At 40.4% G+C, this 21,159-nt stretch overlaps 2 protein-coding genes across 3 annotated transcripts in view; one reads left to right on the top strand and one right to left on the bottom strand.

Moving 5' to 3' along the window:
• Nucleotides 1–1,891: 1,891 nt before the first annotated feature.
• Nucleotides 1,892–20,980, bottom strand: ak3 (adenylate kinase 3). The gene is made up of 5 exons (XM_073048341.1): nucleotides 20,702–20,980; nucleotides 12,011–12,130; nucleotides 9,567–9,739; nucleotides 6,756–6,874; nucleotides 1,892–5,691 (listed from the first exon to the last, which is right to left on the bottom strand). Exons 1-5 carry the CDS (start codon nucleotides 20,847–20,849, stop codon nucleotides 5,592–5,594), a joined length of 660 nt encoding a protein of 219 aa, XP_072904442.1. The 5' UTR covers nucleotides 20,850–20,980; the 3' UTR covers nucleotides 1,892–5,591.
• Nucleotides 13,689–21,159, top strand: part of rcl1 (RNA terminal phosphate cyclase-like 1) — a 48,380-nt gene continuing 40,909 nt past the window's right edge. Inside the window, exon 1 of one of the 2 annotated variants that reach the window (XM_073048337.1) lies at nucleotides 13,689–13,741. Coding sequence is in view for 1 of the 2 variants with exons in the window: in XM_073048338.1 (XP_072904439.1) it covers nucleotides 20,448–20,496 (49 nt within the window). In the remaining variant the exon portion in view is untranslated. Of the gene's footprint in view, nucleotides 13,742–20,390; nucleotides 20,497–21,159 lie in introns of those variants that run through there. The other variant, XM_073048338.1, reaches the window with a different exon arrangement.

Here is a 21,159-nt window from a genome sequence, read left to right as displayed (position 1 = left end):
ACTTTTATTCTCACCCTTGCCCAACAGATGGTCTGTTTCCTCCTATTACAGGAGGTTTCAGCAGAGGCTTTGGCTTGAGTCCATACCGGTACCATACTGAACGCATCCACCTTTTCTACTACTTTCCATCCTTTCACATGGCCCTGGCACCTTTTGAGTCCTTTCCCAGCTCATATTCTTGAGTCTGTTGGCCAGACCAGAAACATTTGCTGCGTAAATTTGTTATTCTTGATTCTGCCTACAGGCTGTCTCCTTTAGGCTTTACAAACCATCGTCTAGACGTCCACTGTCACTTTCAATCATTTAAACATATGTCCACAAAGCTCTTACTCCTCTGGAACTGACCTTCAGTCTACATTACCTCATCTTATTCATCTGCACATTTGTGCTATTTTTGTCTGCTAATCCCAGCACCCTGAACATGTTTTTAAAGATCATTTCTGTCCATCGTTTACTAGTTTGTTCCATCTGTCGTTCTGGAGAGTGCCCTATACATTCAAATCAAAATCATTGGTATCAAAAGGAATGGCCCCAGGACCGGCCTTGGGAGTCCCTCTAGGAAGTGAAAAGACTAAATCTTTCTCTACAACCAAGGTGTCTGTTACCCAAGGTTTAAGCTGGGTTGTTATTGTCCCTATTATTTCATGGACTCCAATCTTTATGACAAACTTATTAAGCATCGTTTCATGCTACAGCTCTTAAAGTCGTGATACATCAGGGCAATCTTGTTTCTTCTCTTCAAAAATCTTAGATCAATTTGCCTTTAATTTATCCAAGTGATTACTAACTCTACTGTGTTACTGTTCCTCAAATTCCCCATAATCCAGGTTAAATTGAAAGCTTGGCACTCTTGGAAATGCAGGCACTCTTTGAATGAGAGTGGAACAGTTGTAGTTTTCTGCCCATTGTTGTAAATGTAAGTGAGGTTATAGCCAATTGAAGTAATTTATCCAGAGTACAGCCTGCGTTTGAAATTTACTGAGGAAAATGCTGATGTTTCCCAGGAAAAACCCAGTATTTATTTTGAATGTCGACTCTGACACCACTCCATTAGAATCTGCTTTTTGATCTGTAATTGATTTGACTTACTACCAATTTACTGTTCAAATGCTTGGAGGAAGTTTAGGTATTTTTCTAACTGCTTTCATTGTACTGTCTCTCCCCTCCACAGCCCTTGCCTGCACTTTTTTTTAAAATTCCACTGAGTTTTCTATGACCAGCTCTTACCAACCTAACATTTTTGATGGATTTATTTTCTTGCTGGGTGCTCTGTCTTTGACTTTCGGCCCAATTGTCAATCATGTTCTTATCATGATGGTTGATACAGGTATACATATTTTTATAAAATAGAATGGAGATGTTGACATTTTACATTTTATTAATTTACTCATTACCCAATGCGTTTTGCCACAGCTTAATATAGGCCTGGGCTGTATGTGGTGTCTGGGGGTGGGGGTAGCACCTCTGGTGCAGGAGCTTGTGTCCATTCTGGGGCAGCTCACTCAGATGTGTTCCCCACTCAGCTCTGATCTGTAACTCCAAGTAGCAGTTTGCATGTAACACCAGCCGCACCCTGATACACCACTTTGACAGGTGGCCTAAACCAGGTGAGAGTAGCCAGTGGGTCTTAACCTGCACCCAGAGAGGTAGGGACAGTGGCTTGGCAGATGAGACCCAACAGGGAGATCCAACAGCCAGGAAGAGGCTCTGCATGTTTTGTGGAGAACAAGATGAGACCAGACACAGAAAAATTCATGGTTATTCACTGCAACTAAGACAGATGCCAGACTGTGACAACTCATAGCACTGGACCTGGACTTTTCACATCGAGAGTGGAACTGCCCCAGTGCAACAGCTTTATCATTGTCAGATACAATGGACAACACCAATATAGGTCTAAAATGACAGTCATTACTTTATTTTATATTCTGAGACAATCACATAAACTAGAAACAATTGAGTTGAACAAGCTTCAAGAGTACCAAGTCATAGTTTAAAAATAGTAAGAGTTTAAAATAACTTCACTTTGAATTATATGCGTTTTAAAACAAGAACAATTTTGACATTGAACAGAGCAAATACTTCAGATGCTTGGACTTTTCTCTAGAAAGAAAAAGCATTCATGAATTTTTAAGCCCTGCAGTGTAGTAGGTTTGCAAACTTGAGATCAAAAGATTAGGCTGAGTTGAGAATGCGTGGTAAGGTTAGCTCTAATTTTTAATATTTAGTATAAGTCCATCCTTTACTCACAGATGAGAAGAGAGTCAACTTGCCTCAGTCAATGCTTTAATTTACCAAGCAGCCAGAATCTTAGTTAACCTCATTGTAAAAAGCTGCAGGAGAGGGCAGGACATAGCCAGGCCACCTGGGATCAGTCTCTGAATGGGTTACCTGCTTAGTGTATACTGAAGTATGAGGGTTATTTAAAACCTGCCTTCTCATTAGTGTTATACGGACAGGTGTTCTATTTGTGTTGTCTACACTAGCTTTATTCCCACATCCACCTGAAACAAAGTGCCGTTTGGTGATCAGTTGGTTATAACAAAGGAAACAGGATTAGTTTGCAAATCTGTACTCCCCAAAACATGTTAAATGAGACGCATCTTGGCCAGGACCCAACATCCTTATCTTCCCTAAGTAATGTCATGTGATCCCATCTATCTTAAACACCAGTTAAGGTCTTGATCTAGTGTCTCTGAAAGACATCACCTTTTGACTTTGAGGTAAAATGTTACGCAGTTCCCTTTTACAATTATTAAAAAAGAGCAATATGGACCTCTTGTAAATACACAATGGAGATAAAATTAAAAGTGGTGTACTATTTGTCTTTTTCAAGTATAAATCATGACAACATGCCCATTAGCTTAAGGAATGAAAAAAATAATTCCACTCAAACAACGCTCAGGTTGGAAATCGAGTTCCTAAGATTCAAAAGAGCCACTTAAGAATATTGAAAATGCCTTAATAATTAACTTCCAAAATTCCCTTAATTCAGCAATGATTTATTTACATTAGATATTTGTGTACACCAATGCACTCTGTAGAAGATGAAAATAAATAACTGAGGGAATGTTTCACTCTGTGCAGAATATCATAGGGAGATAAAACCTTAAAAAAGACACTGAATTTCAGAGGTGACTAAATTGAGTCCCAAACACAAGTAAGCGCTCAGTGTTTGGGACTCACTTCCAAAGGGTGTTTGGTGAATTCCCCTCTAAGCATCCATGAGCTGAAGTTGAAGCCCACAAAGCAAATTATTAATTTATTCAGGAGAGTCGCTGAGCTGTAGGAAAAGGGTATTCATAAATTTAAAATAATTAGAAGCCATGTAATAAAGCTTTAAGATCACGCAAAGAAGAGCAGACATATGGAAGAATTGTATTACAAAGAGATAATAGATAATGACAGTAGGCCAAACTGGCTTGGATATCTAAAGACATAGATCATCCAATCTGCATCTAGAAAATAAAAAGCAGTAAAGGGCCTGTTGTAAATTTTGAAACTCAGTAACGGTTGAAAGAAGGTCTTTCGGCCTAATGAGTCTACAGTGATCATAAGACACCCATTTACCCCATTCTTACAAATACAGTGGATTCAGGTTAATTGGAACCAGCGCATTTTGGCCCAATTAGCTGAAGTTTAATGGAAGTAGTTAAAAGATATTTTTTTAAAATGAGAAACTACCATTTAACAAATTAGAACATTACCAATACCTCTACAGTACCATAAAACTGTATTGGTTCCTAGTAGTTATCAAGGGAGGAATTCATCTGTGTTTATATCATTGATTGTAAATGAACAAAATAAGCACAAACAACTAGTGCTTTAGACAACTGCATCCTCCAAATCTTCATTGTAACATTTGTAATGATTATCAATACCTTCAAATTCTTAATAATTCCTAACATATTGAAGAAGTGAAATTGTTTCATTTTTACTTCTTGCCATTTCTGGCATCTCCAACCTTGAACGCTCGAAACCACAGTGAGCAAAACAGTTCAGAATTGTCTTACTGCTTATTTCTCACCAACTATCAGTGACAAAAGTCACTGCTTTTTGAAGACAGACAAAAGTAACTGACGCTATTTTAAAAACTAATTGCTCCAAGCACAGTGGTGTATAACAGCCACACGAGAACACGCGACTAACGCTAGTTAGAAGTCTCCTGTCCTAATTAAGAGGCATAGTGTCCTAAATAAACAAAAGGAATTCTAGCTATTTTCTCAATGTAATTTTTATTCTTTAAGAGTTATCCCAAATAAAGGGCTGTTCCTATTAAATGATAACCTAATTAACCGGAATCCACTGTACTCCTTTGTATTTTTCCCCATTCATATCAACTCCCCCAAATTCTACCAGGGACTTGGGAGTCCATGTACATTGTATAATAATATCAACCACCAACAAAAATACAGTAAAACAGCTAATGTATGGTTTTAAATCTAGAGCATAAGAATGCAAGGATGTATAAGTGAAGTCACATTTTTAAAAGGTACTAGTGGAATTACACAAAGTTCAGTAGGTAGTTCTTGGGCACTAAAGCTTAATGTCCTGGAGGAAATACAGCATAATTTCCCAGAGTGATGCCTGGATACAAAAATGTTAAATTATAAAGAGATTACAGAAACTAATACAGTACTCACTGGAACTCATAGGCTGAAGGGATGATATTGGGTAAGTAGATGGGAAGTAATGTGTGTGGGGGGAGGGGGGAGAGATCTCGGACCAGGGAAGTTCAGTATTAAAATCAAAATTGGGACTTTTAGGAAAAAGTTAGAAAGCATTTCAATAGAGCTGTAGAATTGTGAAACTCTCCTACATGTGGCAACGGACATCATCTCCATTTAAAGACTGAGATTGTTACTAAGTATATTAAAGGGTCTAAAAGATAGGGAATTAAGGTACAGTTGGTCAGAATATTTCCAGCATTCATCATAATTGCCAAGCTTTACTGCCCAAGCAAGGGAGTGAGTGCCGTTCACAACATCTAAACCAGATGGCGGCATCGTTCACAGATTCCCTGAATCAGCTCCTTTTCCATTTCATGAGATCAGTGACAGGAAGTGGTTCACGGCAGATCTTCAATAGCTCCACAGGAAACCACACTCCTCGATAGGATTTGGGATAATTCTAAAAGAGCTTTGAACATGTACCTTTCCGAACTCTAGTTACTGCATTCGTCACAGATGGTTGGTCATTTTTTGAAGGACTCAACTTTGTTTTAGTCAACCAACCGACAATGTTATTGAGCAACACCATGCAGAAGCAGTTACTTTTACACTTGTTTAGTGGTCATATACTCTTCAAACTGTATCTAAACGGGATATAGTTAATACTAGTATGACAATGTGTCAACTTTGTAAACAAAGCAGGATTTGTTTCAGTTAAGACTACTTTTCATTGGTCTACCAACCACTTTTGAACAATACTCTTAAAATATTTTAATAAAGCTTCCACTAAAAATACTTAGAAAAATCTTTATCATCAAATGATAATTTTTACAGGGATTTTCCCTTCTGTTAATAATGCAATCAATCGCGAATCCATTTAATAGAAAATCCGTCTTCTGTCTTGCTGTTGAACTCCTTCATTTAACAGAGAGCCGGCAACCTCTTGGCAAGGAAGTCATGCACGTGAGGCCAGATCTTGTTGGTTTCTGTCCCTGAGAAGACTTCTAAAATGCCTTTATTTCTATAAATAGCACAAATATTATGATTTATTGCAAAACAGAAAATGGATCCTCTATTGGAATAATTATATAAATTCCTAAATGTAAAATGAGCAAAGTTCATCTCTGAATTTAGATGATGCAACAATAATGGAATTGTTCAGTAATTATAACCATAATCTCAATCCTTCGATTCATAATAGATTACTTGGTAGGAAACTTCAGAGCCCAGCGGATCAAAGTTATCTGTTGCTCAAACTTTTTATTCAGTCGCAGACATGAATATCACTGGCGAGACCGCATTTTACTTCTCAGTCCAAATTGGCATCAGAACTAAATTGGCTCCTGGATAGTTTTAATTAAGAATCAAAGGCACTTTGTGCCTGCAGTCACTTTATGGCCAAATGGGAAAAGTTAAATTTCCTTCCTTGAATGACATTATTGAACGTGATCTTTTTTTCCAACAATAATCTGGTCATTTTTATTCCACTTTCTTTTTAAAGTTAACTTCCTGAGCTGCCATGGTGGGATTCTGGATCCAGCCCTCTGAATGCTAGCTCTGTAACTTTCACCGTATGCCAGGTTATAAATCAAATCATTTCTAATTACACCCATAGAATTAAACTGTATATATCTAATTTGTATTTAACCAACTACTAACTGATTCCACACTCCACTGTGTATACCCATTCCATAAATTGACCACTCACCATTTAAATGTTATGGAATAGCTTTAACTTTGTCACCACCAGCCCCTCTCCTCTCCCCCTTTAATCAGAGCTCCAGCTCAACTACTTTTCCAGCTCTCATGAGCTAGCAAGGCGATAGAGATTGCCATTGCTAAAATATTCAGGTCCTTCAAAATGCTGAACAGGCCAATCACTTTACCGCTCAGTGTTTTGTTTCCCAAAATCTACATCCTCTTCTTTAAAAACACTACACTTTCATTTATACAATCATGTGACACACCAGTTGCATTGTTACCCTAAAAATCTATCCGCAAATCTCTTGGCAAGTTACGCTGATTCATTACACAGCACAATTGGAGACGTAGAATTTGCCATTGGTGACAGCTTTCTTCACTTACTGATAGTATTCCAAAACTGGCTGGGTTAGCTTTTCATAGGTTTGGAGCCTTGAGATCACAGTTTTCGGCTTGTCATCTTCACGCTGAATCAGAGGCTCTCCAGTGAGGTCATCGATCCCCTTTGCTCAGATCAATTCAGAGAATAAAATCAGTGATGGACAGTAATTTGTATTTCACCACGTTCCTCCCCACAAATTACCACTGTTAACACGTCCCTCTACAGCAGGGGTTCCCAACCTGTTTTATGCCATGGACCCTTACCATTAACCATGGGGTCCATGGATCCCAGGTTGGGAGCCCTGTTCGCTTGATAAATGCCACACCAGCATGAGTCAATAACTGAATGAAACAATGTTGTAAGTTTGCAACATGTAATTACAAGATAGCAAGCTGCACTGGTTTCTGACACCAGTTGTTAGAAAGGAGTGAAAAATAAGTAGAAATGGAATGATTATAAATAAAACACAAAGCCATACATTCTGTAATAGCTATGCTGGCTTTCTTCACAACTTACCTGAAATTTTTCCCCATTGTCATTTTTAATCTAATTTCCTCTCTAAACTGCTTCCAGCACTCTTTCAGGCAGATGTCAAAACCCCATGGAAAGAAAATTCCCTTGGGAATTTTGTGAATTCCCAATTATGGATTACTTTGTGAATAACCTTAAATCCCCACGAAATCTGGTTAGTGACCTTAATGCCAACAAAAACACTTCCACTTTATTTACCCCAACAAGATAGTGGCTGTTCCATTCCCATTGTCCAGTCCCACCAAATCCAAATGACCACCAAGCACAGCCTTGAATGTACTCAGCAACAAGGTAAAAAATTCTAAAAACTTACAACCCTCATTAGAGAAATTTCCCCCCATCTCAGTTCTGAGTAAATGTTTGCTGTGGCCAATGAAGTTTCAAATAAATTCAGCAGCTAGACATTGGCCCAGAAGCTCTCTAACTGTACTTTCACCGGCATACCCAAATAGAGAAACTATACTAAGTCATGTGAAAAAGTCAGTAATAAAAGATAAAGAAGCCAGATGACTCGGGTTCTTGGTATATTTGATCACTAGATTCAGATTTTTAAAAATGTACTTATGGCATATAAAAAGAGAAACATAAATGTTCCTTTCGTAAGTGTTCATCCACCATCAATATTGCCCTTAACCGTATCTCTTCCATTTTGCACACATCTGCCCTCAACCCATCCTCCCACCAACCCACCAGGGATAAAGTTCCTCTCCTCCTCGCCTACCAACTCACCAGCCTCCTCATCCAGCACATAATTCTCCATAACCTGCCGTCTTCTTTCGGATCCCACCACCAAGCACATTTTTTGCTCACCCCCACTTTCTGCTTTCCGTAGGGATTGTTCCCCACACAACTCCCTTGTCCATTCATTCCTCCCCACTGATCTCCCTCCTGGCATTTAACCTTGCATGCGGAACAAGTGCTACACCTGATCCCTTGCACATTCAGGGCCCCAAACAGTCCTTCCAGGTGAGGTAACACTTCACTTGTGAGGTTGCTGGGGTCATCTACTGCATCTGGTGTTCCCAGTGTGGCCTCCTGTATATCAGTGAGACCCAATGTAGATTGGGAGACAGCTTCACTAAGCACCTATGCTCCATCTGCCAGAAAAAGCATGATCTCCCAGTGGCTACCCATTTCAATTTCACTTCCCATTCCTATTCCAACAAGTCAGTCCATGGCCTCCTCTGCAGCCACATTGAGGCCACACTCAGGTTGGAGGAACAACACCTTAAATACCAACCCCATCCCCTTCATCATTCCCCATTCCCCTCTCTCACTTTATCTCCTTACCTGCCCATCTGCTTCTTTTGCTGCTCCTTCCCCTTTTCCTTTTTCCTTGGCCCTCTATCCTCTCTTACCAGGTTTCCCCTTCTCCAGCCCTGTACCTCTTTCACCAATCAACTTCCCAGCTCTTCTCCCCTCCCCTCCTCCCAGTTTCACTCCTACTCATCTTTCTTTCTCCAGTCTGAATGAAGGATCTCTGCCTGAAATGTAGACTATACTCTTTCCCATAGATGCTGTCAGGCCTGCTGAGTTCCTCCAGCATTTTGTGTGTGTTGTTTAGATTTCCAGCATCTGCAGATTTTCTCTTCTTTATTCCTTTTGCAATTTGGATTTGATGCCTAGGTCTAAGAATGTTGCACTACTAGCAGTTTCTTCAGTCACAAGCTCCTACCTCCTCATATGGACATGAACAATCCCAGGACATGCCAGAAAGGGCCAACGACCCTTATCTGATTAACTGATCAATATCCCACCTTCAACCATAGCTACATAGATTGAACTCATCACTATTTATGTGGAGCTTCTGTACAAAAGTTTCTTTCCCACATAAACCCAGCAGCAACACAAAATTTACTTTGCTCTTTGTTCCACTCCACTCCTCTGCACTCTTGATCTTTTGGAATGGAAATTAACCTTTGAAAAACCTTTTCTCCTATGATTTCTGCACAAGGATTTCTAAATCTGCTCATCCTGTTTATTTTGTTCTCACAATTAAAACCTTTAGCCTTTCTTTTATCTTTAAAGTGGACCAAAAGTTTTATCTGCAAGTCAAGTGTTCTTTTAAGAGAATATTTTTCAACTGTATATTTGAGGGAGTACAATCCAAAGAAAACAAATTATTCTGTATCTCCAATCACAAAAAGTGAAGTAAATATTTAATATACATGAAAGCAGGCAACTCCAAGATTCTGGATGGAAAACATGTCTCCGTGTATGCATTTTTAGATTTTAAATGTGATTATAAAACCTGTTTCCAGTTTTAATGTTGGATACCTAACTGCTACTTTTGGAGGATTGAAGTTAGTATTATATACTCTCCCACTGCCTGGGTGAATCCATCGAGACGTCAGACGTTCTTTGATTGTTTCAAACGGGACATTCAGCTTAATAACAGTGTCCAGTTGGTAAACCTTGTGCAATTCTTCTGCCTGCGGGACAGTCCTGGGAAACCCTTGTAAATAAGGATGAGAAATAGACAATAATAGTAAGTTCTGGTAAAACCGAGTCAAAGATTCAAAGGCTTTTCTTCATAGGAAAATTTTTCTTTAAAGGAGTTTAATTTCCGAAATCACACTCACCAAACAACATTACATTAGCTATCACATAAGTTAAAAAAAATAATTGAGACAACATGGAGGATTAAGGGTTAGACAAGATTTTAACACCAAAAGACTATTACTAACAATGATTGCAATTTAAAAAGGAATATTGTATCCTCATTGAATTGAAGAACAAGTTTGTTTGCTAATAAGCCTTGTCTGAGAATCTGGTCAGACACAAAGTAATTTCAAGCTTAATAAAAATAAATAATGAAAGTGCTCATTAAATTTACTTCCACAAATTAATGATAGATCTCACATATTATTTCCTTGCAAATGTGAAGCCTGTATACTGACTAGGTGAGTAACATTCTCACAACAATAAACCTGATTGAGTGTGAATCTAACTGCCTCCTCATGATATTGAACTGTAATCCTTTGTTAAATCCTTGTTGACAACATGCTGGGGTTAACTATTAATCAGAAACGTCTCAACCAGTCAGATATTGTGGTTAAAGAAGCTGAGTGTCCCAAAGACTTTCAACCATCCAGTAAGACATGTCAGATGATGGAACACTCTCCAGCTCCCTAAATGAGCCCTGCTCTAACAGCACTATGGGAAGTTCATATTCCAGTGGAAAGGAACATACTTCAGTGGACCCAGATCCACCAACATTCACAATCTTCACCATTAGCACAAAATCCTGAAGCACATCTTAAAAGGTTCAACGAAACAACTAGTTATGGTTCCTTTCATATTCCCTTCCAAAACACCATTCAATCACAACCATTCCGAGAAACACACATCACTTATTTTGCTTTTTCTGTTTCAGAATCCTCCCTCAGTGCTCTGTGGGGGCAAATTCAACATCTGAAGTGTAGTAGTTCCAGAAATGGTCTCATCACCATCCTCTCAAACACAATCCAGGATAAGGAACTAAATGTTGGTCTTCCTGATCAGTCCAATGTTCCACATATGAATCAAAAAAATCAGCCATTTCTCATACTTTTGATGAGTGCATTTCCCACTGGGGTTAAATTTCTCACTAGAAATTCTTGTGACAAATTTATTCACAAGATGCATGTGGCTAGTCTATTAAAGAAAATTTCAGCATGGTCACAGGGACAAAAATTACATTATCTTGTCTTCCAAAGCAAATAATGTTCTCATTCCTGGTTGAAAACAGCCCAGATTTTCAGAGTCCCTGCACCAAGAAGAAAGCAAAAATGCCCCAAAAGAGTAAACTTTAAATTTCTTGTCCATATTTTCCTGGATTTTTGAACATTAGTGGAAACCAATGTTAATCATACCATTCTGCTCCTATGCCTTAGCCACAATTCACTGACAGTAAACTAAAGGTAACTAGACCCATAACTAAAGGTGGTGTGTGCAACTGAATTCCTATTACAGGGAAAGTGAGACCAGAATTTCAGGCCCATGTGTGCAACATCTTAACCAAGTATGCTGTTAGAATAGAATCAGAGCAGTTTTCAGCAGAAGAGACTTTTCAGCCAATCATGCCTGTGCTAGCTCTAAAAACAAAGGCTGTCACATTCAGTTCCAGACAGCCATTTTTGATCAAAACTGTAAATCCCTCCCTCATCTGTGGAACACAAATCCTCTTATTTTTTTTTATGGTATCTGCTTCTACCATTTTCCAGATCCTAAAACACTTGCAACAAATTTTATTTCTCACCTTCTTTGTCTATATTTCCGGATCAATGACAGCTGATTATTGACCCACATCAGTGTAAAGTTTACAAATTTTAAAAAATTTATTTACATTAAATTATTAAATTTTATACATGCATGGTGCAACCGATTTATGGAACATTTCTCTAACATAGTGTTTTCAGCATCTCCTGTTCTGTCTCACTTAACTTAGTGTCATTAAGAATAAATAAGAGGCTATCTTTAAGGTATGGATTGCTGTATTGTGTAATGATCTACTTTCATATAAACTTACAAGCACATAGTTTATTCCAGGTAACTAGCCACAATATCTTGCCATGACCACAAGTTTAAAAACATCAAGATAAGTCTTGACATTGTGTTACACTGATAAAATCTGGGGCACCACAGCAAACAGCCCTGGCTTATAGCTTTTCAAGTCCTGGACTTTTGCACAGCATGTATTTTGAGTGCAGTATTAGAGGGGTTTCAGTGACACCCTTGTGCTTACCATCCAGCAGCCAGTTATATTGATTTATGCTTTTCAGTTCATGCAGTATTAGCCAAGTGATCACATCATCTGGCACCAGATTCCCCTCATCAATAAATGACTTGGCCAGTAATCCAACTTCTGCAACACAGCAAACACTGAATTAATATTGTTACAAACATCCAAGGCTGGTTTGCATGCACAAATACATTAGAAGTTTCACCTTGCGTCCTAAACCTGTTGACTTATAGTAGAGTGTAATCCATAGGTCTAGGAGTTGACCAGCCAACCTTCATGTTTTGGTATATGGTGTGTAACCAACTTCCACTAACCCTTAGAACCTGTGTTGTTTTCTGATCACTTAAGATTATGGAAATAACTTGAAAATGCGTGGCTCGGCTTGGGAACCATCAGTTCCAATTTTTCTATGGGCTCTGGCCTTGACTCCACAATGAGGTGGCTTATTGAACGCCCTTTAGTCAATGTCTTGTAAGGTTAACTTTTAGTATAAACCCAAGAAGAATGCTATCTCTACCATTTCTCCCCTCCTCGTTCACCCTAGTTCTCCTCGAGTAAATATCCTGCATGCAACTCTGCAGCAAATTCACATCCCAAGTGTGCATAACTTGTACTTGATAATATTTCCATAAATAAATAGTAATAGGGACAAATTTGAGCTCTGTTGGTATCCACTCAAATACTCCGCCGTATTACAACATCACTACGAGTAATTGCTGAGATGTACTGTGCACTGGGTGGGGAGAGAAAAATAAACATCACTTCAAGGACAACACTTACGTCACTCACAAAGACCAGACAAGAGCACAATATAACATCAGCAGGAAATTCACAACTCGCCCAAATTTGTTAATCATTTACGGTTGATTTTAAAAAAAAATAAAGTCTGAGTTTGCTTCACAACCTGGATGCAATTCTGTATAAAATAGTCCCTTTGTAACTAAACAAGCACCATGGAGAGGGTGCAGAGGAGATTTATTGGGCTGCTGCTTGAGTTCAAAGGAGAGCTTGGTCACTCTGGAGCGCAGGAAAATGAGGGGTGACATCTCAGAAGTTTACAAAACATGCATGTGGGTAAGATCATAGTCTTTTCCCCAGGGCTGGGGAGTTCAAAACTACGCGGCACAGATACAGAACAAGAGGGGAGAGATTTAAAACAGACCTGTGAGTTAAGTTCTTTACGCACAAAGTAGTGAGAACCTGGAATGAGCTTCCAGGGAAGTGGAGGTGGGTACCATTGCAACATTTAAGAAGGATTTGGATGGCACATGAAAGGGAAGGGCTTGCAGGGTTGTGGTCTGAACATGGTCAAATGGGACCAGCAGGGAAGACTGAAGGTCCAACTGGTCTGTGATAACCAGCATCCTCCCTGCTAATTTCTGTGCTGAATTTGGATTGTTTATTAGTGGATTCATTTTATTAGACTCTTTAATGCTAATAAATCTAATCTAATAAAGCTTCTACAGATGTTCTGTTGAAAGCATCCTGATTGATTGCACCATAGTCTTCTATTGCAATTTGAATCACAGCAACATAGAAAGCTGTAGAGAGTAGTGGACTCTACCCAATGAATCACAGGCACATCCCCTCCCCATTATTTGTAATGGAAACACTGCCCCAAAAAAGCAAATTTATTAAGATCCCACCGTGTCCTCTTTTTGCAGATACCATCAGGCAAGAGGCACAGAAACCTGAACAAACTTCCCTTCAACCGTTTGGTTCTTGAACCAACAGGTAAAACTAGTCACTAGTTTAACAATACTTTGACCACTTTGCACTAAAATGGACTTATTTTGTGAAAAAAAATCGGGTATTATGTTGCAATGTGTCTGCCATGCTGTAGCAAGTAAGTTGTTCTTTGCAGCTCTGCACACATGTACTTCTGAATATGACAATGATTTTGACTTTGACTGAGCTATGCCTTAGCTCAGCACGGTCAGTATTTCTGAACTTTGGTTTATTTTAGTAGGGATTGTAAAATTAAATTTAGGTTATCAGACTAGTAAAACTGGATTAAGTAAAGCCTTTCATGCTTAGTGCAAAGCTTCACCTGCAATTTAGTACAGCATGGACACCAACTCCAGCAATTCATATTTTCCATAATCCATTACAGCATAGTGAGCCATTCAGTCCATCAAATATATGTCATCTCACTGAGTAATGCCATTCTCCCACTAATTCTTGCTGTATCCTAGTGCTGTCACGTTCTCTTCAATTCCTCTCAGCTCTATTCACCCACACACTACATCAATCAATTAATCAACTACATGTCTTTGGGATGTGAGAGAAGACAGAAACACCCAGAGGAAACACACGCTGTCATAGGGAGAACGTGCAAAATCCATGCAAACAACCCGAGGTCCAGACTGAACCTGGATCACTGGAGCGCTGAGGAGCAGCTTCACTAATTGTGCCACTCAGAATCCATTCCCATCTCCCCGACGGTATAACAGCAAGAAAGTTACACTTTGTGTTCACATTTGATTCCAGAGAATGGAGCAGAGGAAAACATGACCAACATCGTAGGGCAGCATCGTACCTGCTCTACATCAAACATCCAGCTGAGTCCATCAGCTTGAAGGCAAAGAGCTCGGGAGGTTATAGGGAGAGCAACAATTTGCTTTAGATGTTGCAGACAAAATTAACTCCACCTTCTTCACTAAATCCCAAACAAATTATCCGGATTATTTATTTTATTGAAATTCATTGACTTTGTACACAAAATGACAGACATCTGTTGAATGAGAATGCACCCTGCCAGGCCTGGTCCTCTTTGAATTCTACCTCACAGAGAGATTTGAAGAGTGGAACCAGCACTGAATCACTGGTTCAAATGAGAGAGTATCCTGGGATAGATACTGTACACAAGTCATTTGAGACATGATACTTGATATGAACATAGAATAGTACAGCACATTACAGGTCCTTCGGCCCATAACTTTGTGCCGTCCCTTAAACCCTGCCTCCCATATAACCCCCCACCTTAAATTCCTCCATATACCTGTCTAGTAATCTCTCAAATTTCACTAGTGTATCTGCCACCACCACTGACTCAGGCAGTGCATTCCACACACCAACCACTCTCTGAGTGAAAAACCTTCCTCTAATATCCCCCTTAAACTTCCCTCCCCTCACCTTAAAGCCATGTCCTCTTGTATTGAGCAGTGGTGCCCTGGGGAAGAGGCGCTGGCTGTCCACTCTGTCTGTTCCTCTTAATATCTTGTACACCTCTATCATGTCTCCTCTCATCCTCCTCCTCTCCAAAGAGTAAAGCCCTAGCTCCCTTAATCTCTGATCATAATCCGTATTCTCTAAACCAGCCAGCATCCTGGTAAATCTCCTCTGTACCCTTTCCAATGCTTCCACATCCTTCCTATAGTGAGGCGACCAGAACTGGACACAGTACTCCAAGTGTGACCTAACTAGAGTTTTATAGAGCTGCGTCATTACATCGCGTCTCTTAAACTCTATCCCTCGACTTATGAAAGCTAACACCCCATAAGCTTTCTTAACTACCCTATCTACCTGTGAGGCAACTTTCAGGGATCTGTGGACATCTACCCCCAGATCCCTCTGCTCCTCCACACTACCAAGTATCCTGCCATTTACATTGTACTCTGCCTTGGAGTTTGTCCTTGCAAAGTGTACCACCTCACACTTCTCTGGGTTGAACTCCATCTGCCACTTCTCAGCCCACTTCTGCATCCTATCAATGTCTCTCTACAATCTTCGACAATCCTCTACACTATTTACAACACCACCAACCTTTGTGTCGTCTGCAAACTTGTCAACCCACCCTTCTACCCCCACATCCAGGTCGTTAATATAAATCACGAAAAATAGAGGTCCCAGAACAGATTCTTGTGGGATACCACTAGTCACAACCCTCCAATCTGAATGTACTCCCTCCACCACGACCCTCTGCCTTCTGCAGGCAAGCCAATTCTGAATCCACCTGGCCAAACTTCCCTGGATCCCATGCCTTCTGACTTTCTGAATAAGCCTACCGTGTGGAACCTTGTCAATATGAAATGAGAGGATTTTCCCTGGCTGAAAATGTTGGATCTGCCTTCCTTGGCACTTAGGAGAATCTTCATGAGATGTACAGAAGTGGACATGAGAGAATCTCAAAAGGAGGTCCATATATACACAATTAAGGAGTGGTCATTTATAACATTCCATTTAAAACTCAGGCATGTAGGAATTTCTTGTCACACATGGTGTGAAATTTATGGAATTCTTCACCCCAGATGATTGTGAAGATGGGATTATTAGGGATATTTAAGTAGGAAGGTATAAAATCTTGGAATTCCAGGGAACTGAGAGCTGGGGAGAACTGCCACAAGAGAGGAGGTCTTCAGCCACAATCAGATTCAATGATGGAGCCAGAACCCTACTCTGTTTGTTTTCCCAGTGTGTTCTTGTGGGGGGGTAATGGTAATATGTTCAGGAGGAAGAAGTGACTTTAGAACTAGGGGTTACAAACTTTGCTAGATTTTCACATCATGTTTGGGTCCATTGAAGATCAGTTGACAAACACCAATTCTCATCTTTAGAAAACATTTCTAAATGTGGACTTCCCTTAGACCACAATCAAAGCAGCTAAATCAAATGGCATCACCCACGAGGTCAAGGACTGGAGGCCCAGAGGGAGCCTGTCTTTTTTTTAAACAGTGAGGCAGCATGTATGGGGTTGGAGGCTTGTCTGTGTAAGTGAGTGGGTGGAAGGGTGGAAAAGGAGCTTGTTTTGCTGGTGTTGTTGTTGCTGATGGTGTTGTTCTGCTGAACATTGTGGGCATGGTACGCTGGCAGTGGAATATGTGGCGACACTTGCAGGCTGCCCCCAGTGCATCCTTAGGTGTGTTGGTTGTTAACCCAGATGACCCATTTCACTGTATATTTTGTCGTATTTATGATAAGTAAATCTGAATCTCAGTCACCCAACAATGTCTAAGCTGAAGTTAATGTTTGAACGGAATTACTAAATGGATTACATTTGATTGCCAATCTCACTGGCCCGAGTTGTGCAATCAAAAGCAAAATTACAGCACCAGTCACTGTAATAAAAGAAACATAGACTTTCCAGTGATCCTCCCACACGAGATTTTAATGGTACATTGTTCTACCTTGTAGGGATGTGCAGCAACGTTGGATCAAAATCTTGGAAAAACCTTCTCAAACATTGTGGCAGTACAGAAGCCTCGTCCCATACCCAGTTATTACCCTCAAACACCAGGCTCTTGAACAAGAAAGGATAGCTACACACACTCGAACACTTAACTGATTCCACAAACTTTGGACTCACTTTTTCAGACTCTACAATTCATGTCCTAAATATTTATTGCTTGTTTATTTATTATTACTTTTTATATTTGCACAGTTTGTTGTCTTGTGCGTGTTGTTTGTCCTTCTTTATGTGGTTTTTCATTGTTTCTACTGCTTTTCTTTGTATCTATTGTGAATGCTCGCAAGAAAATGAATTTCAGGGTAGTATATGGTGACATATATGTACTTTGATAATAATCTACTCTGAACTTTGAACTTGAAGTTTAGGAAATGCAACATCACACACTAAATACAGCAAAGTCTAGAACATCAGGTACAGACTGAGAGTGGCAATTCAAACAATGACAGACAATGGTGATACCCAGAAATAGAGGAGCTAATGTCAATCTTTGACATCTACAGTCTACAAACAAAGAGAAGAAACATCTTTACTCAGATGATGGTGAATACTTGGAATTCTGTACCCCAGAGGGCTCAAAACTGCGATGGAGGTGTTTTTTTTTGGATATTGGAGGAATCAAGGGGAGGATAATACTGTGAGTCCAAGTAGGCCGAGTATCACGCAGGCTTCTTTGTAATACAACTGGCACAGCAGAGCAGGGCAATCAGTGGCTGTGATGTGTCTGGATTTTCAGAAGACAGCTAATAAATTAGTGCATGAAAGGCCGTTACATAAAATGAGAGTTTGTGTGATTCGAAGTGGTATGTTAGAAGAAGTATGGAAGGAGAAAAGGAATAAGCAGGTGTTCAAAGACAAGAACATCTGCAGATGCTGGAAATGGAAGCAACACACACAAAATGCTGGAGGAACTCAGCAGCATCTATTGAAAAGAGTACAGTCAATGTTTCAGGCCAAAACCCTTCATCACGACTAGAAAAGATGAGAAGTTAGAGCAAGAAGGTGAGGGGAGGAAGAAGTACAAGGTAGCAGGTGATAGGTGAAACTAGGAGGGGGAGTGGGGAAAGGGAGGAGTGAAATAAAGAGCTGGGAAGCTGATTGATGAAACAGATACAGGGCTGGAGGAGGGAGAGTCTGATAGGAGTGGGTAGAAGACCATTGAAGAAAGCAAAGGAGGGAGAAGCACCAGAGGGAGGAGGTGGGCAGGTAAAGAGATGAGGTGAGAGAGGAAAGCAGGAATGGGAATGGCGAAGGGGCAAGCGATTGATGTTCATGCCATCAGGTTGGAGGCTACCCAGATGGAATACAAGATATTGCTCCTCCAACCTGAGTGTGGCCTCATTGCAGCAGTAGAGGCGGCCATAGACCGACATGTTGGGATGGGGATGGGAAGTAGAACTGGAGTGGTTGGCCACTGGGAGATCCTGCTTTTTCTGACGGATGCTGTGTAGGTACTTGGTAATGTGAGCTCCCAATCTTTTTCAGGTTCTAAACAGTTGCAACAAGGATCGCTATTACAAACTACTTGAACATCATTGATTTGGTTTAAAATAGAGCGTGAGATATCCAGGTTTACAGATAATACAAAGCCTTGTCGGAAAGTGAGCTATAAAGGTAATCAGCAGAGGAGTATGAGAGTGGTTGGTAAAGTGGCAGATGGAGAGTAATATAACCAATTATGTATTTAATGGTTAGTTATGCATTTTGCACATAATATTTTATATAATTTATATAATATTCATTTGCATGGATAATTATGTAACATTATGTAATTTAGCAGGAAAAAAGGAAAAATCAAGCATTTCAAATACAGTATTAGGAAACAGTGATAATAGCATTTTCCTACATTGTGAAAGTAAACATGTTTCAAAAGGACTTCATTTCATCTTATGCTACAGAATGTGCAAGATCACTACAAACTGAAAATTTATTTCCTTCCTTAATATTTCAGATTGACCAGCTGTACCCTCAGCAAAGGCAGAGTATTTCATTCTCAATACACAGTTTCTATCAGCCTTGAGATAGCTAATAAAGGGAAAGGTACTTTCAAAATGCTGCTATAATCAACATTTAAATATAAAACTAACATAACTCACGTCAATTAAATGAACACAAACTGTATGCCACATAAAGTTTAAGTTTAACTGAATTTCTCAATCCTGTATTGAAGAGCAGTTACATGAAACACTTAAATCTTTAACTAGTTTAAGCCCTTCCTTTTCAGAGCTGCTGTGCATGCAAAACAGGCAACAAAAGCAAGTTGTGGAAAAATACTCACTCAGCATGTTTCTCAACCTCACCTCTCAGATGGCAGCGATCCTAAAGGCTGTAATTATGTCTCCTCTTTCTATTCAGTGCTTTTCTTTATATAAAGGAAGCTGTCATGTTTTTTTTCAATAGTAATTTAAAAAGTAAGTAATATATTGCTGAAAAGCGTAAATAGAGTGGATATTTCCAATGGTGGGAGAATCTCAGACTGAGCGTACAGCCTCAGAATGGAAGGATGTCCCTTTAGAACAGAGATGAGGAGGAATTGTTTTAGCCAGAGAGCAGTGAATCTGTGGAATTCATTGTCACTGGTGGCTGTGGAGACCAAGTCATTAAAGTGGAGGTTGATAGGTTATTGGCTAGTAAGGATGTCAAAGGTTATGGGGAGAAGGCAGAAGAATGGGGTTGACATTAAATAAATCAGCTATGATAGAATGGTGGAGCAGACTTGATGGGGCGAATGGTGTTATACAACTGTTTACTGTGCAATTGTTTGTTATTTTCACCAGATAAAGATCTCCACCCAACTGAGAGGAACAAAAAACTGAACACATGAACTGTGAATCAATAATAACATTTCCCCACCTAACGATGATAACTATTGTATATTGCACCATCAACTGTTTATGTTTTGTCCCAACTGTTCCCATTTTGCAATATAAGATCTATTCATTGTTTCCACGAAAACGTTGAACTTGTATTTGTATAATAATTTCAAGGCACTCAAAGTGCGTTGTCACCAGTGAAGTACACTTTGATATTAATCAGCCTTTGTGATATAAAACAGATTACAAGGTCTTATACTGGCTGTTATTCGTTAAAGAATAACGGTGGCGGGGCCCACGTTTCCTGAGTGTTAATAGACAGGCGCGCCTCCTCCTCCAGACCTTTAGACTACGATCTCCGGAGCGGGAGAGGCGATGTTCCAACCTTTGGACTCAGAGTTAACCACCGGGGGGGGGGCGTGCACAAAGAGAAAATCAGTTAATGAGGCCAGTCCATAGTGTTATCTTCACCCACATTCTGCAGTCTTTGGGTGAGTAACAGCGCAGAGTCAAGCGCGAGTCCCCAAGCACTCTCATTACACAGGGCACTCGGGATACATGGGTCCATTCCGGCCGCTGTCTCCCCTCCATCCCCTGCCCACCAGTAGAAAGGGAGCCGGGGGAAGGGGAAGAGCGGGTCAAGAGCAGTGCTGCTACGCCAGACTCGCTCTAAGCTCACCCCCACACCCCACCTACCGGTCTTCCTGCGGATGTTATCCCGCAGCAGCTCCCCACTGGCGACGTACTTCAGCCCGAAGGTGCTGACAATGCGCTCGGACACGGTGCCTTTCCCCGAGCCGGGAGGACCCATGATGAGGGCCCGGAACAACGCCCGAGCCCCCATGGTTAGGGATATTTCGGCAGTTCCCACTCCCCGTCAGCGATGGGACCCCAGCGGCAGCTTCTGTCCGCTCGGCAGCAACAGGGACTTAGCTCAGTGCAAGAGCTGGTACCACGGCTCCTCGGCAGGAAGTGACAGTGAATGGGAGGAGGAACCCTCGGGGGCGGGAGTCGGCGATGTAGCGAAGTGGTGCAGCAATAGTGCAACGGAAAGCAAGTCGTGGAAGCGTGAAATCAATTACAAATGCGCGTTGGAAAGGTTGCGGTGCAGGAGGATAACAGTCTGACAGTTGCGTTGTTTTCCGGGGAAAGTA

Source organism: Hemitrygon akajei, chromosome 6 (genome assembly GCF_048418815.1).
Source record: "Hemitrygon akajei chromosome 6, sHemAka1.3, whole genome shotgun sequence".
NCBI lineage: Eukaryota > Metazoa > Chordata > Chondrichthyes > Myliobatiformes > Dasyatidae > Hemitrygon > Hemitrygon akajei.
Note: the sequence above shows the minus strand (reverse complement) of the source record. Positions and strands in the feature narration are given on the sequence as shown.

What these genes read in the sequence shown, in the direction of transcription:
- ak3 (XM_073048341.1), bottom strand. Translation starts at nt 20,849, where the DNA reads ATGGGGGCTCGGGCGTTGTTCCGGGCCCTCATCATGGGTCCTCCCGGC. An exon ending in ATATAACTGGCTGCTGGATG is followed by an intron (nt 9,740 to 12,010) that starts GTAAGCACAAGG and finishes CTTATTTACAAG; the next exon opens with GGTTTCCCAGGACTGTCCCG. An exon ending in CCAGTTTTGGAATACTATCA is followed by an intron (nt 5,692 to 6,755) that starts GTAAGTGAAGAA and finishes TGCTATTTATAG; the next exon opens with AAATAAAGGCATTTTAGAAG.